The sequence below is a fragment of the Macaca thibetana genome, chromosome 2 (genome assembly GCF_024542745.1).
Source record: "Macaca thibetana thibetana isolate TM-01 chromosome 2, ASM2454274v1, whole genome shotgun sequence".
Taxonomy (NCBI): Eukaryota; Metazoa; Chordata; class Mammalia; order Primates; family Cercopithecidae; genus Macaca; species Macaca thibetana.
The window spans coordinates 40,859,335-40,875,978 of NC_065579.1; the positions used below are offsets into that span (position 1 = coordinate 40,859,335).

Genomic DNA, 16,644 nt, shown 5'->3' on the forward strand with positions numbered 1-16,644 from the left:
TAGTATCAGAATTAAGTTGAATTTATTGCCATTCACTCACATTTTTTTTCTTATCCACAGAGTTCTGATTTTATAAATATAAAATACAAGGAAAAATACATATTATCCCTCTTCATTAACGTAAAAATTTCTTTTTTTTTTTTTTTTTTTTTTTTTGAGATGGAGTCTGGCTCTGTCACCCAGGCTGGAGTGCAGAGGCTCAGTCTCAGCTCACTGCAACCTCTGCCTCCCAGGTTCAAGCAATTCTTATGCTTCAGCCTCCTAAGTAGCTGGGATTACAGGCACGTACCACCACACCTGGCCATTTTTGTATTTTTAGTTGAGACCGGGTTGGACCATGTTGTCCAGGCTGGTCTCGAACTCCTGACCTCAAGTGATCTGCCCACCTCAGCCTCCCAAAGTGCTGGGATTACAGGCATGAGCCACAATGCCTGGCCAATAGTAAACATTTCTGTATAGTGTTTTTTACTGTGAAATAATTTCAAACTTACAGAAAGTGTGCAAGTACAGTATAAAGATTTAGGGTTTTTTTTTTTTTTTTTAGGTATTTGGAAGTAAATTACAGCTTGTTATCTCATTACTCCTGAATATATTATTCCTATGTAACACAATACAATAATCAAAATCAGGGGAAAAAAACACTGACATATTGTGAACATTTAATCCTTAGATAGAGTACAACTTTTCCTGTTTATCCCATAATGTCCTGAGTAGCAAAGGAGCTAATCAGAAACGTGTGCTAGATTTATTTGTCAAGTCTCTTTAGTCTGGAATAGTTCTTTAGTCTTTCTCTTCTTTTCACAATGTTGACACTTTGGAAAATGACATTCCAGGTATTTTGTAGAGTGTCCCTCAGTTGGGGCATATGTGATGTTTCCTCCTGATTGGATTCAGGCTGTGCATGTTTGGACTGGTTGAAATTGGCTGGACTGGTTGGAGTGTTGGAGAAGCTGAAGATCATTCCTCTCACTACTGCCTAGCAGGTGAGACACAATTTCCATCTGCCTATTACTGATGTTCACTTTGATCACTGGATTAACATGGTCTGCCAGGCCTATTGTCTGTAAAATTATTCCCTTTTTCTTTGTAATTAACATATTTTTGTGGTGAGCTACTTTGAAATGATATAAATTAAAAGACCACACAAATTACTACTGGGTTTTTTTGTTTGTTTTTTGAGATGGAGTCTCACTCTGTCACCCAGGCTGGAGTGCAGTGGCATGATCATGGCTCACTGCAACCTCTGCCTCCTGGGTTCAAGCGATTCTCCTGCCTCAGCCTCCCAAGTAGCTGGGATTATAGGTGCCTGCTACCACACCCAGCTAATTTTTTATATTTTTAGTAGAGACAGGGCTTCACCATGTTGGCCAGGCTGGTTGTGAACTCCTGACCTCAAGTGATCCGCCTGCCTCGGCCTTCCAAAGTGCTGGGATTACAGGCATGAGCCAGCACGCCTGGCCTACTATTGTTCTTGATACAGGTATGCCAAGGTCTATGTCCCTTTAAAAAAGATAGGATGCATTATTGGCAATAAGGGCAAGAAACATGTAACACCTGCTAATCCTCTATTAAAAGCCCCTTTTTTGGCCGAACGTGGTGGCTCATGCCTGTAGTCCCAACACTTTGGGAAGCCAGAAGTTTGAGACCTGCCTGGCCAACATGGTGAAACTCTGCCTCTACTAAAAAAAAAAAAAATACAAAAGTTGGCCGGGCGTGGTGGCGCATACCTGTTTTCCCAGCTACTCAGGAGGCTGAGACATGAGAATTGGTGAACCTGGGAGGTGGAGGTTGAAGTGAGATGAGATCGTGCCACTGCATTCCAGCCTGGGCGACAGGACAGAATGAGACTGTCTCAAAAAAAAAAAAAAAAAAAAAAAAAAAAAAAAAAAAAAAAAGAAAGTCTCTCTTTTAAGGAAACATACTCCTTACTTTTCTTGTTTCAATGAAAAGTAGAAGAAAAACCCAGAAGAGTCTTCTTGATGCCTTAAATGAAGTAAGAGAGCTGGACTGATAGAACCTTGGGCCCACAACTACAGTCCTGAGGATAGTGATAGAAGCGTTCAGAAGGACCCCCCGCCCCTACCCAGAGGCTCAGACTTAAGTCACCAGCAACTCTCTGTGGCCCACCCCTGTCACGGAGTGAGTCCCACCAGCTCTGGGGCCAGGACTCTGGGCAGTTGAAGAATCTCAGCCCTGGGAGCCAGGCAAGAGCAAAACGGTGTGGGAACTATCCGGACTTCACTAAGCCTTGCATTTGGTAGGGAATGAATGGGGAATGTGTGGCACCTTTTACCCAGACTGTCCCTTGATGTCCTGTGATTTCTGTCTGTCTCAGTTATAAACGGAACCCCGAATAACCTTGCTGAGAGAGAGGACAGGGTTCCTGGGTTGGCCGACTTTAGGCACTGCTTTCAAGGGGTTTACCTTATAGAGAGGTGACCTTTACACAGATGCCTCAGTGTAAGAGGGGAGGGAGGCCACTCCCTCAGCAGGAGGGAGCACTTACTTTGAGTACTGCATTGTACTCAGAGCTCTGAGTAATACACATGAAAAAATAACAACATTGCTAACAAAAGTTATTACCGCCATAGGAGATCTAGGGCATCAACACATGAAATGACCATAATAAGGGGCAATAACATTAGAGACACCACAGACCGCATCAGACCAGCCAGGAAGTGTCTAAAGGAGTCTCATCACAGCTCTGCAGGCGTTAAAGGACAGGTATTATCCCTCCTGTCTATGTAAAAGATACGGAGGCCAGAGGGTTGAGGAAATGAGTCACACAGCTATGAATGGTAGGACCAGTTGCTCAGAATTTACTTCAACCAGAACATTCATATATGAAGCACTTTCTGACTCTAGAATCCTAGAATATCAAGGCTGGAAGAAGGCCCTTAGGGATAATTCACACAACATCCTCATTCCATAGATGGGCAAGCTATGGCCCAGAGAGGGTATGTGATGTAGTCAAAGACACAGTTGGCTATAGAGGACACAAGAACTACATCAGGCCTTCTGACTTCCAGTCTAAAAATCCCACCCCACCCCCCACCCCTCCCACCCCCAGCATGGGGTACCCTTAGAATGATGCTGCTTTCCCCTTTCCTCTTTTTTAAACCACTAGACTTTTGAAATCCACATGCAAACTGTCCTACCGAGGACAATGAGAGAAAAACCAGATGTCTCAAAATCGCTAAAGCTCTATTATCTAGGAGGCGCTGTAGCCTTAGTATGCATCTTACTGGGACCAGCTGATGATGAGACATTTTAAAGTTTGTTTTAAAATGTTCCCGTGTTACAGATCATCCAGATGATCTCCTTATGACAAAGCACTCTCTCCCAATTCCAGGGTCTGTTCCTGCATGTTTTTACCATCACTTCAGAATCAACCACTGTTTATTGTCCAGAACCAAGAAAAAGAGCAGTTGCTGGCTTCTGAATTCACTTGTCCCACATGCAAATGAAGTAAGGTACTCTATATAACAAATGCCCAGCACATAATATATCTCAAAACATATTTGTTAATAAGTGAAATTTGATGAGAACAGTGGTGGGAAAACTGGGTCTCCACAGAGCACACAGTTACAGACTCATGCCCAAAGTCAAAAGAACCTATACTGTATTCTCTGTGCAAGCTGCAGTTATATTTCAACAACAGTAACAAAATAACGGTCACATCGAGTTATGTTGATTCATATTTTCTTGGTTTGTAGTTTTATTTAATGCATGTTTAGGTTTTATGGTTGTATACGCACTATAAATATAAACAGCTTCTACTCAGTTTTGTTTGCATTAATTTTGTTTGCATAAAATTTGTCATCACTGGGGTTCCAAGATAAGTTTTGGCCCTTTAAGACGGAAGGGTACATCACTCAAGTTTGGGAACGCTGTCACATACTGCTAGCAAACAAAATGTCACTTTTATACTACAACCCCGCTCCAATCACCCTCCTCTTCCCCGAGCCCAACCCAGAGCTGGAAGCTAGCGCCCCTTGAGGCTTACCTGCAGGGCAATTTCCTTCTTCCTGCTGCCCATGGCTCTGCAAAGAAGACGAAGCCCTGTTACCGCGGCCGTGGGCCGTTCCCCCGCAGCCTCGCGACAAACCGCTGCGTGGATCAGCAAGCCCAGAGCCTCCTTCAGATAAGCCCCCCTCCTATGGCCCTCGGCCCCTTTTTAAGATGCTTCTAACTGGCGGCAAATCAACACACTGACACAAAGTGAACACCCCACGAGGAAGCGGAGCCTGCAGTCCGCGGGCTCGTGGCTCGCCGGGCGGTTTTCTGGGGATCTGCAAAGCCCCCTCCCCACCCCGGAGCCGGCCAGGGGGCTCCAGCAGAGGCCGGAGTCAGTGCGCGGGGCACAGTGCAGCCTGCCGGGCACGGGGTCTCCAGTCGGGGAATTCGAACCAAAAACCGACATGGGACCCTGTCATCCCTGCTGTTCTTATGGATTACTGGGAAACTGAGCCACTGCGAACGACAGGTACACGATCTTCGACGCGCCCGGAGTCACCAACCGAGTCTGCAGCGACCTAGCCGCGGTCGTCATGGCAACCTGGCCCCCCTGCCAGGCCGGCCAGGAAAGCCGGCGGACACGTAAGCCACGCCCACTCTGGGCCCAACGCAGTCTCTTCGCGGAGACTCTGAACCCAGCCAGCGAGAGGCAGGAGGGAGTCCCGCCCCTTGCCCTCCATAGCGGACTATGGGAACCCACTCATTGGCTGCAGCGTTTGTCAGCGTCTGGAGGCTTTGAACCCACCAGGCAAAGACCCAGTGCATCTGTGAATCCCTGCGTCCCTCCTGCCCCGCCTGCCAAGACTGCTGTGCAGCTTTTCTACCGTCACATACCGGTAAAATGTGTGCAAGGTAGGGGGCGTCTCCAGATTTTAAGGGGTCTGCAAGCGTTCTCTTTAAGACAAAGAATATGAAATTACAAATTCAAAATTAGATATGAAAGTCAACTGAGACACATACAAAACACTTACAAACATTGTAGATATTAATCCAACTCTATCAATAACCACTTTAAATGTGAATAACCTGATTACACCAATTAAAAGAGAGATTGTCAGAGTGGATTTCAAAAAGAAACAAAGCCCAGTTGTGTGTTATCCACAAGAAAATACATTAAAAGCAAAAAAATAGAGATAGCTATACCAGGCTGACACTAACTAAAAAAATAGCTGAAGTAGCTATGTTAATTTCAAGAAAAGCAGACTTCAGAACAAGGAAATTTATCAAGTATAAACAGGGACATTACATAAAGGTAAAGGGATCAATTATTTGGGAAGACATAACAATACTTAACATGTATGTACTTAAAAACAGAGCACCGAAATATGTGAGGCAAAAAAAAGATAAAACTGCAAGGAAAAATAGGTAAACTCACTATTATAATAGAATATTTTAATACCATTTTAAAAATACCATTAAAATATTTTAATACCATTTTAATACATCCAGCAGGCAGCAAATGAGCAAGGATATAGTTGAACTGAAAAAATCAATCAAATTGATCTAATTGACATTTATACAATACTTAATTCAACAACAGCGGAATATAGATTCTTTCTCAAGCTCACATGGAACATTCACTGAGATAGACTACAATCTAGGCCATAAAACATAGCTTAACAAATTTAAAAGGATAGAACAAAGTATGTTCTCTGACTAAAATGGAATTAAACTAGGAATCAATCACAGCTGATGAAAGAAATCTCGAAGATTTAAATAGATGAAGAAATATTCCATGTTCATGGATAGGAAGAATTCATATTGTTAAGATATGAATTCTTCCCAAGTGAAGCATACACCAAATGATTTCCATCCAGGGAGTGCTGATACCCTGCTTAGCCATAAGGTACCCAGCAACCCTCTGTGAAGTACAGGGCGATGGATATACTGAAGACTGAACATCTTCCTACCTGTCATCCTGCCTTCTCCCACTTCAGCTCTGAATCCACCTACTCTTTTCTTGCATTCAGTCCCGTGGCAATATTCAGTTCCATGATAATATTGCTCAGAGCCACAGTCACTCCTTAAGACACTGCATTGCAAACTGAGTTGACTAGATGCAAATCATGTTCATTGCCACAAGGTGGTGGTTGTTCAAGCTCTTGAATGTGTGGAATCTCCCTTAGAATTTAGTTTCCAAAATAAAATTCAAATCAGATGCTAAACTCCTCCTGCCAGTGCACGGAAAGATAGTGACATTTATTCTTTCTGAAAGAGTTAAATTTCTTACCATGTGGTCTCTATTACAAAATGTACTCACATCTTTGCTAGGCTAGACCTCAGAAACAAATTTAGGTAAACCACATGTCCGCAGTTTGCCGGGACACCCCCACTTTTCACCTGTTGTCCCCTGCAATTATTAATAGCAACCCCTCTCACTTTCAAAAGTGTACAGTTTGGGTTGGGTGCAGTAGCTCACGCCTGTAATCCCAGCACTCTGGGAGGCCGAGGCAGGTGTATCACTTGAGGTCAGGAGTTCGAGACCAGCCTGGCCAACATGGTGAAACCCTGTCTCTACTAAAAAAAATATCAAATAGCCGGGCATGGTGTTGTATGCCTATAATCCCAGCTACTTGGGAAGCTGAGGCAGGAGAATTGCTTGAACCCAGAACACGGAGGTTGCAGTGAGCCAAGATCGTGCCACTGCACTCCAGCCTGGGCGACAGAACAAGACTCCATCTCAAAGAAAAAAAAATGTACAATTTGGACAACATGGAACCTCATCAGTTTTTTCCCAGATGAATCACCTTGGGTCACTCCTGCTTTTTAATAAAACTTCCATCTTTTACATGTTTTGTGACATAGGTCAGTGGGGTTTTTTGTTTTGTTTTATTTTTTTTCTGTTTTATTTGTTGTTGTTGTTTTTTGAGACAGAGTCTCGCTCTGTCGCCTAGGCTGGAGTGTGGTGGCGCGATAGCTCGGCTCACTGCAACCTCTGCCTCCCGAGTTCAAGCAATTCTCCTGCCCCAGCCTCCCGAGTAGCTGGGACTACAGGCATGTGCCACTACGCATAGCTAATTTTTGTATTTTTAGTAGAGATGAGGTTTCACCATGTTGGTTGGCCAGAATGGTCTCCATCTCTTGACCTCATGATCCACCTGCCTCGGCCTCCCAAAGTGCTGGGATTACAGGCATGAGCCACCGCTCCCAGCTGGGTCAATGTTTTTATTTATTATCCAAAAGTCAGATTTTTTTCCAAATGTATCTATTTTTAATCAGCCCTTCCCTCAGTGATGTACTTTTTTGTTTTATTTTAATGCAAAACCTGCTAACTTTAAGGGCTACTGAGATGTTTTAGAGTTCGAAAGATTAAAAACCAAACTCCTCCTCCAGCAACTCATGTTTATTGCCACAAGGTGGTGGTTTACTCAAAGGAAACCCTTCTGAGACCCAAATTGGACACTAGGAGCATTTTCTTTATCAAAATACTTCAGAACTGATGTGACTCTGTAAAACAAGAATGACCCTTCTCACTTTAAGAGGAAATCATAGACCAAAGCAGGCTGTATTTCCTCAGATACCTTCCCGTTTTTCATCGTAGAAGATAAGAATGTATATACACATCTTCGTCTAACCTGACTCCTCTCTCCTTCCGGATGTAATGTCTTCTTTTTTCCACAAGTAACAGCAGGTCCCTCCTGTACCTTGCTCTGAGGAAGGCAGCCGGGAGTGGTAGAACTGGGAGCTTTAGGGTCAGACAGATGTGGGCTGGATCACAGGTACACCTACTACCTGTCTAAGCTTGGGTGAAGCTACTTCAGTTTATTCAGTCAGTCTTAGTTTCCTCATCTTTAATTTTTTTTTTTTTTTTTTAAGAAATGGGGTCTTGTTATGTTGCCAGGTGCCTGGAACTCCTGTGTTCAAGCAGTCCTCCCACTTCAGCCTCCCAAGCAGCTGGGACTACAGGTGCCCACCACCATGCCCAGCTTGTTTCCTCATCTTTAAATAGGGAAATAAGACCTACCTTTCAGGAATGTTGTGGAGAGAGGTAATGTGTTTCAAAATTTCTTGACATTAAAACCAGTATTATTGTTGTTCTTGTAAAGGTATCATGCACCCTTTCCACAGTATAGAAACGTGTTGGGTAGCAGCTTCCCAGTCAAAGATCACAAGCCATAAGTCCCCAGGAGGTTCATCCAAGTTGTTGTGTGGATCAATATTTTAATTCCTTTTTATTACTTTGTATTGCATGGTCTCAGTAGATCACCGTTTGTTTCAAATTAATATTTGAGTGAGATATGAGGTTTTTTATTTCCCCATACAGATTTCTGGTTGCATAAGCACCATTTGTTGAGAAGACTTTCCTTTTCTTCACTGGATTGATTTGATGTCTCTGTCAAAAACCAATTGGTCATATAAATGTGAGTTTCCTTCAGGATTCTCTAGTCCATTCCGCTGATCTAGTTGACCATCCTTATACCAGTACTTGATTACTAGTTGTATAGTAAGTCTCAAAATCAGGTAATCTAAGTCACCCAGCCTTGCTTTTCTTTTTCAAAATTTATTTGTCTATTTTAAGTTATTTATAAGTCTATTTTAAGTTATTTTAAGTTGTTTACTTTCATACAAATCCTAGAGTCAATCTGTTAATATGTCTTTAAAAATCCTCTTGGAAATTTAAATTGCATTAAACCTAAAGACTGACTTAGGAAGAATTGACATCTTAATAATGTGTAGTCTTCCAGTCCATAAACAGGATGTGTGTTCCATTTATTCTTTAACTTTAGCAATGTTTTATAGTTGTTGAACCAATCTTGCAAGTCATTTGTATTTATTAATGCTATTATTAATGAAATTGACTTTCAAAATTTATTACCAATTTTGCGCTGCCAGTACATAGAAATACACCTGATTTTTTTATATTGACTTTGTATTCTGAGATCTTGCTAAACTCACTTAATAGTGCTAGTAGTTTCTTTGTTGATTGTGAAGGTAACTGTGAAAACACAAGATAGTGAGCCATAAAATGGAAGCAGCCACTCTGAGCCTACCAACCTGCTTTGGACTGTGTTGCAGTTTCTTCATGTCGTAGTAGTCACTGAAGGTTACAATCAAACTCCTCATCTGCATTGTGAGTCCCTGTGGGGCAGGTTGTCCCTGCTACTTCCTAGTGAATCTTTTATAATGAACCTCAGGTTTCCGTCATGACCTGAACGAATGAGCCCTATGCTGCCCACCATTCATGCTTAGTGAGAAGTCAGAGGAGATGACAAGGAGACTTCTACATGTTGTAAAGGAATCTGACCATAGGTCCCTCCTGTTGACAGATGTTTCTCCATGGGTCTCTCATGTTTCTGCATATTTTTCAAGCAGAGGCACTGACTGCTTTATTCCCAGCTACCTTTTCAGGAATGTTTATGTAGTGAACAACGTTGAAAGATAGAGGTAGTACCTCCTTCTAAAGCAAAGGAAAGGTTTGTTTACAGCCTTGGAAGTTAGAGATAGTGTCTCCTTCTGTAGAAAGCAGACTTAACTCTTCAGTGTAAAAGCTTTGGTTTCTTGAAGCTAGGATTCTTCTGTAACACAACCTGCTGCATGTGCAGGTGTCACCTGGCCCTCTCTGCATTGTCCTATGGGAATCAGTTCAGGAAACCTATGCAAAAATGCTAATACTTTGGTTATTGCTATTGCTTTGAATAATAAACTGACCAGTTTATTAATACTCCAAACATAGTAGCCGTATTAGAATATGTGTCCACTTTAGTGGCTGGGCCTGGGTCCTCTTCCCTTTTCAACTTTATTTCCCAGCATGAAGGGCGAAGTTATACAATCCTAGAGAAGACTTGCTCCTGAGAACAGACACGGGGAGAAAAACCGAGCCTAGTCATGAGTAGGATCTGGACAAAGATGTCTGAGAATTAGGACCTTAGCCCACATGCAGGTTTAGCCTGCGGCTTCAGGGGAATGAACATACTGTACTGGAAGTCTGCCCTGATCACTCCGTGACCTTGGGCAGAATTATGCATGGAATCCATGCAAAGGCATTGTTTCAGACCCAATTTATTGGGCCCATCTGCTCCCCAGGGCTTGAACCACTTATGCAACTGAGCCACAGCTGCTACTACCAACGTCTCATCGCCTAACACCACCAGCTGTCCCAGCCTTCACTAGGATGAGATCCCAGCCCTGGCAGGGCCTCCATTGTTCTTGCTGAAGCAGGAGTTGCAGCAGATCTTGCCACAAGCCTTGGCTGATCAGACCCATGAACGTCTGGGCATTCCCACCACCTCCTAAGGCGGGCGAAGCACCACCGCACAGGATCTGGGTCCCTCTGTGGCTGCCTGGAGAAGCTAATGATACAACCTGGAAGCGGAGTGAGTGCATCCTGGGAAGGACTTTGACCCGTGAGAGACATAAGACAGGAAAGAGATAAACTCCTCTCCCTAATGAAACTACTGCAGTGCTCAGTGGTTTCAGATGTCTTGCATGACAGACCAAAAGGACGCATTTTTTGATAAGGTTATGGTCAACCTAGTTAGTGCGCCATTTTTCATTTGCTTCCCCACCTTTCCTGCCTCACCTCCCTTTTCCTCTCACTTTTGCTGTCCTGGGATTGTACCTTCCTCCAATAAAGTGTTAGTATATGTGCTTTGCACAGGCCGTTTTCTAAGGAACCCAAGCTAAGACAATCCCCTTTCCTACTCTTATTCTGCACTAATGCCCCACAGGAAAACCTTCTAATGTTTCTAATAGGTATTTCCTTGTTTGTATATATATTTGCAAAATATTTTTTGTTGTATGTGTTGTATATAAAACGTACGTAGGGGTTATTGTGTTATACACTTTATTTCTCATTCTCTTTCTTTTTCAACCATCCCAGTGTTTTTAAGATCCATACGTGTTGCTCTGTGTGAACATTTGGTCCAGGTGCTGCCTGGTACTTCATGGCAAGCACTGACCACATCTTCCCTATCCACTCCCCAGTGATAAACATCAACATTGTTTCTAAATCTACCACCTCAAACAATGCTATTCAGCTTAAACATTATTTGAAACTCTCAGCCATGCACTGCGGCTCACGCCTGTAATCCCAGCACTTTGGGAGGCCGAGGCGAGTGGATAGCTTGAGGTCAGGAGTTCAAGACCAGTCTGGCTAACGTGGTGAAAACCTGTCTCTACTAAAAATACAAAAATTAGCCAGGCGTTGTGGCACACACGTGTAATCCCAGCTACTTGGGAGGCTGAGGCAAGAGAATCTCTTGAACCCGGGAGATGGAGGCTACAGTGAGCTGAGATCACGCCCCTGCACTCCAGCCTGGATGACAGGAAAAAAAAAAAAAAAAAAAAACTCTCATTCCACCTGGTTTCCCAAATTAAGCCATGGCCAGTTCCATTTCCTATCAGTAAATTCAGAAATTTCTCAATTATTTACTGTTTCTCACCACCCATCCCCAACACACCCTTTTGTTGGAGTTACCTTGCAGTTATATACCTAATGCCAGTGCACAGTGGGAGGATTACTTGTCTACTCTGGCATCTGCAGGGATGTACAAGTCTGGTGGTATCAGGCTGTCACTCCTTGCAGATGGCTACTACAATTCTTTCCAGGCTAACTGTAAGATCCATAGGATCTTCTGGCTTTTTTTTTTTTTTTTTTTTTTTTTTTTTTGAGACGGAGTTTCACTTTGTTGCCCAGGCTGGAGTACAGTGGCGTGACCTCGGCTCACTGCAACCTCTGCCTCCCTGGTTTAAGTGATTCTCCTGCCTCAGCTTCCTGAGTAGCTGGGATTGCAGGCATGTGCCACCACACCCAGCTAATTTTTTGTTTTATATTTTTAGTAGTAATTTTTTTTTTTGTATTTTTAGTAGAGACGGCGTTTCACCATGTTGGCCAGGCTAGTCTTGAGTTCCTGACCTCAGGTGATCCACTCATCTTGACTTCCCAAAGTCCTGGGATTACAGGCATGAACCACCGTGTCCGGCCTTTTTTTTTTTTTTTTTTTTTTTCCCCAATTTTTAAGAGCAGTTTTTTGTTTTGTTTTGTTTTGTATTTTTTTAGTAGAGACGGGGTTTCACCGTGTTAGCCAGGATGGTCTCGATCTCCTGACCTTGTGATCCACCCGTCTCGGCCTCCCAAAGTACTGGGATTACAGGCTTGAGCCACCGTGCCCGGCCTTAGAGCAGTTTTAAGAGCAAAATTGAGAGGAAGGTGCAGAGATTTTCTATATACCTCCTGCCCACATACATGCATAGCCTCCTGGGTTATCAACGTCTTCCTTGAGAATGTTATATTTGAGTTTACATTGACACATCATAATCACCCAAAGTCAATAATTTATATTAAGGTTCACTCTTGGTGTTGTGGAGTTCTATGGGTTTTGACAAATGTATAATGACATGTACCTACCATTGTAGATTCATACAGAATCGCATCTGCATAGAACTGCAATGAACTTCTCCATCATCCATCACCATCTTCGGCAAGGTATGGATCTTAGCCTGGTGGTAGAATGTGAAGATGAGGACCTCATCCAGGTTTCTTCCTTCCTTGGGTGCTCTGCCTCAGCCCTAGAGGCTGTCCCTTACATCTGCTGTAATTGTATTCTTTAGCGTTTTCTTTTCCCTTTACTAGGTAATCCCCTCTTACACACAGTACTTTTTTATATTAAAATTTCCTTGTCCAAATTATTGTGTGGTTTCTGTATCCTGAGTAAACCCTGACCAATACATGGCTATACCAATTTATACTTCTACCTGCAATGTGTGAGAGCTCCAGTTCCTCCACAGGCAATTATTTTAAAGCCTTTGTCTACCAACCACAACATCTGGATGATCTGTGTGTCTTCTTCTATTGTCTGTTTTTTTCTCTTGCTTATCAATGATATTTTCATGCCTCTTCACAAGTCTACTTATTTTTTACTATATGTAGACATTATATATAAGAGGCATAGAGACTCCAGATGATATAATTTGCCACACAGTGTTCCCTCTTTCTTCTGTTAAGCAGATGGGAGTAAGGAATGATCGCATCAGTCCAGTGAAGGACTGAAGTGGGTTGAGACTGGGTTTTGGTTTTTGGAATCTATCTATCTCAAGTCCATCTCTGGTTTGCCCCTATACCTGACATGTGGATTTTGGGTGAGTGCCTTGGCAGGTTTCTGGATCCTCAGCCATGAAAGACTATGGAGATTCAGCTCTGCTTTTCAGAGGTTCCCAGTCCAGCTTCCAGACTCTGTCTCCATGGAGCTTCAAGATCTGGCCAATGTCTTGAGGTGGGAACTGGCTCTGTGTTTGGGGAAGGCCCTTCCTTCTTGGGAAACTTTCATTTTCTAAGCACTGTGGGACTATAGAATATTTCAACCTTTTTTTTTTTTTTTTTTTTTGAAATAGGGTCTTGCTCTGTTGGCCAGGCTGGAGTGCAGTGGCGCAATCAGAGCTCACTGCAGCCTTGACCTCCCCAGCTCAAGTGATTCTTTCATGTCAGCCTCCCGAGTAGCTAGGACCACAGGTGCGCACCACTATGTCTGGCTAAGTTTTATTTTTTCTTTGTAGAGATGGAGTCTCCTTTTGTTGCCCAGGTTGGTCTTGAACTCCTGGGCACAAGTGATCCTCCCACCCTGGCCTCCCAAAGTGCTGGGATTACAAGCATGGTCCACTGCATCTGGCCCTATTCTGCTTTTAGATGCATTCCTAGGTGCAGAACTCAGCAAATGTCAGGTGCAGAAAAATGGTTTTGTATTTAAAGCTCCCATGTTCTAATTTGTCATTCTAGCACCTGTGGCCACTAAAAGCTTTGCTGGTTTCCCTTTCCTCCATTACAGGTCCTCCTGCTAGGCAAACTTGATCATTAGTGAGTGCCCCAAACTGACAGATGCCCTGGGGATGAGGGAACAGCTGGGGAGCCTCATCTCGTTTTGTTGCAGTAGGAGTGTTAGCCTGCCACACCTACTAAATCCTACCTAGAAGAGGAAATCGCCTAGGCTTTTGAAACTCAAAACTTTTCTTTTTAAACTGTTGTCTCTAGCGTGTGTTTCAATATTTTAGAGTTGACTTTTTTTTTTTTTTCTTGACAAATTTCTGCTGCACTATCACTATCCTGAGGCTCTGGGTATCAGAAAAATGGAACAACGTTTTTCAAACTGTAGGTTACAATCCATTAATGGGGCAAAACATTGATTTAGTAGGTCACGCTAGCATTAACTTTTGTTTCATATGTGTGTTTGTGTGTGTGTGTGTTCTGGTTTGCAGTGTAACACCTATTTCTTCCTATGGATTGAGCCCACAATGTTTAAAAGCCGCTGGACTTTAGTTTAACGGAATAAGAGCTAAGGGGAGAAAAACAAACATTATCAGAAACCAACACATTAGCTGAGTCTGGACAACTTTTGGAGAAGTTTAGCCATTAATGGGAAGGAGATTGTTTGGAAGCTTTTCTTATGGCCCCAGATAGCAAGAGCAAGCCCGTGTGAGGAATGAACTATAAGTATCAGAGAAGAAAAGTTTATGAAGCTTAGCTCCTAATGAGGCTGGAGGAGGTGGTAGGTGTGGAAGGCTATGTTTTAGTCCATACCCCTCTGCTGCTATAACACAGTAACACAGACTGAGTAATTTACAAAGAAAAGAGATTTATTTGGCTCACAATTCTGGAGGCTGGGGAGTTGAAGAGCATGGCACCGGCATCTGGTGAGGGCCCTCCCATGGCAGAAGGCAGAAGCTAGTGTGAGACAGAGAGAAAATTGGACCAAACTCATCTTTTCTGTTAGGAACCCACTCCCTGTGATACTACCCATTCCCACAAAATGGCATTAATCACCTCTGAAAGGCTCCACCTCTAGCAATTAATTTCAACATGAGTTTTGGAGGAGACATTCAAATCACAGCAGGGTAGCAGGGAGGGGTAAAGATGAGAAGTAATTGGGCCTGGATTGGTAAAGTCCATGAAAACTCCGAAAGCAGAGTATAAGTTCTTGGCATTACATCATGGGCAGCGCAGGGGAAGAAAGGCCTTGTACTTGGCACAGAAGAAGGGTCAGCTGAGGGGATGAATAAGCATGGGTGGTGGAGGCAAGGTTATTTTGCTAGCCCATGGTTGGTGCTTCAGGGTCACCAAAAGATCTAATTCCAGCCACAGGCCCAGTAACTAGAATGAGCACTCATCTCCTATTCACCTTATCCCTGCTCCACCAACACCAAACACATACTTGTCCATCAAGGCCACCTGGCATGGGAGAAGAGTGTAGGCTTTGTGGTCAGAAAAGCCTGACTCTTAGTTTACCGGCTGTGTGGGATTGGGCTCACAGTCTCCTTATATCTAAGACAGGGCTCAGATGACCTTCAGCACAGGGTCACTGGGAGGCGGGCAGACCCATCACTATGTCTTATGTCAGGCACACTGTGAGTGCTCAGAAACTCACAGCTTATTTTACCTTTAGGGAATACACTGAAGCTGGGAGTTTTGTTGTTGTTGTTTGTTCATTTGTTTGTTTTTGAGACAGAGTTTCACTCTTATTGCCCAGGCTGGAGTGCAATGGCGCGATCTTGGCCCACTGCAACCTCTGCCTCCTGGGTTCAAGTGATTCTCCTGCCTCAGCCTCCCAAGTAGCTGGGATTACAGGCATGTGCCACCACGCCCGGCTAATTTTGTATTTTTAGTAGGGACAGGGTTTCACCATGTTGGTCAGGCTGGTCTCAAACTCCTGATCTCAGGTGATCCACCTGCCTTGGCCTCCCAAAGTGCCGGGATTACAGGTGTGAGCCACCAAGCCTGGCCTGAAGCTGGGAGTTCTAGAGGAAGGCTGGGCCACAGTGACCTGGTTGACTTCCAGCCCCACGGTCCAAGGCCCCCACATTTGCTGCTGAACTAGGCACCAGTTTGGATCAGCTCTGAGGCATGGCAGTCAGCAAGCCTCAGGGCAGAGAGACAAGTGCAGGACATGTTGCAGTGGGTGAAGTGTGTTTGCTTTGTCCTGCTCTGGGTCAGTACAGTGGCTCCGACTTCAGCCAGAAATTGGCTCCTGGCCCTGTGACTGACCTTGGACCTCTGTGGATTAAATTTGGGCCTGAGCCCTGCCTGGGTTTTTGGCTAGGAGTCTGGCCTTCTGCCATGCCTCAAATCCACCTGATCAGCCAGGCACATCTGCCAGAGACTTTGGAAAGATTTCTGCTCAATCATGCTTCAGCATATAAGGTTTTCTCCTTCCCTTCTCAGCCTTTTTTTTTTTTTTTTGAGATGGAATTTCATTCTGTCCCCCAGGCTGGAGTGCAGTGGTGTGATCTCAGCTTACTGCAACCTTCACCTCCCAGGTTCAAGCGATTCTCCTGCCTCAGTCTCCCTAGTAGCTGGGAGTACAGGTACCTGCCACCACACCTGGCTAATTTTTGTATTTTTAGTAGACATGAGGTTTCACCATATTGGCCAGGCTGGACTCGAACTCCTGACCTTGTGATCTGCCCACCTTGGCCTCCCAAAGTGCTGGGGTTACAGGTGTGAGCCACCACACTCAGCCCTAGCTAATTGTTATTTGTCCTTCCAGATGTGGCTCAGTCATCAGCTCTCAGAGAGGTCCTTCCCTTGGTACTTGCCTCCTCCCCATACTGGGTTAGGTGCCCTTCCTCTGGTCTCCCACAGGCCCTGTGCTTCTCTCTTCCACAACTCTTGCTCCTCAGCTGGCATTCAGCTTGTTTGAA

General features: G+C 44.0%; 2 protein-coding genes across 5 annotated transcripts in view; one reads left to right on the top strand and one right to left on the bottom strand.

The window, feature by feature from the left end:
• NME9 (NME/NM23 family member 9) overlaps window positions 1-4,646 on the bottom strand; it is a 29,338-nt gene extending 24,692 nt beyond the window's left edge. Inside the window, exons 1-2 of one of the 4 annotated variants that reach the window (XR_007723356.1) lie at window positions 4,521-4,572; window positions 4,007-4,043 (exon numbers count right to left, since the gene is read on the bottom strand). Coding sequence is in view for 3 of the 4 variants with exons in the window: in XM_050779716.1 (XP_050635673.1) it covers window positions 4,007-4,043; window positions 4,491-4,552 (99 nt within the window). In the remaining variant the exon portion in view is untranslated. Of the gene's footprint in view, window positions 1-4,006; window positions 4,044-4,458 lie in introns of all 4 variants that reach the window. The other 3 variants (XM_050779718.1, XM_050779716.1, XM_050779717.1) reach the window with 3 other exon arrangements.
• MRAS (muscle RAS oncogene homolog) overlaps window positions 1-16,644 on the top strand; it is a 325,869-nt gene that overhangs the window by 247,803 nt on the left and 61,422 nt on the right. The window lies entirely within an intron of this gene.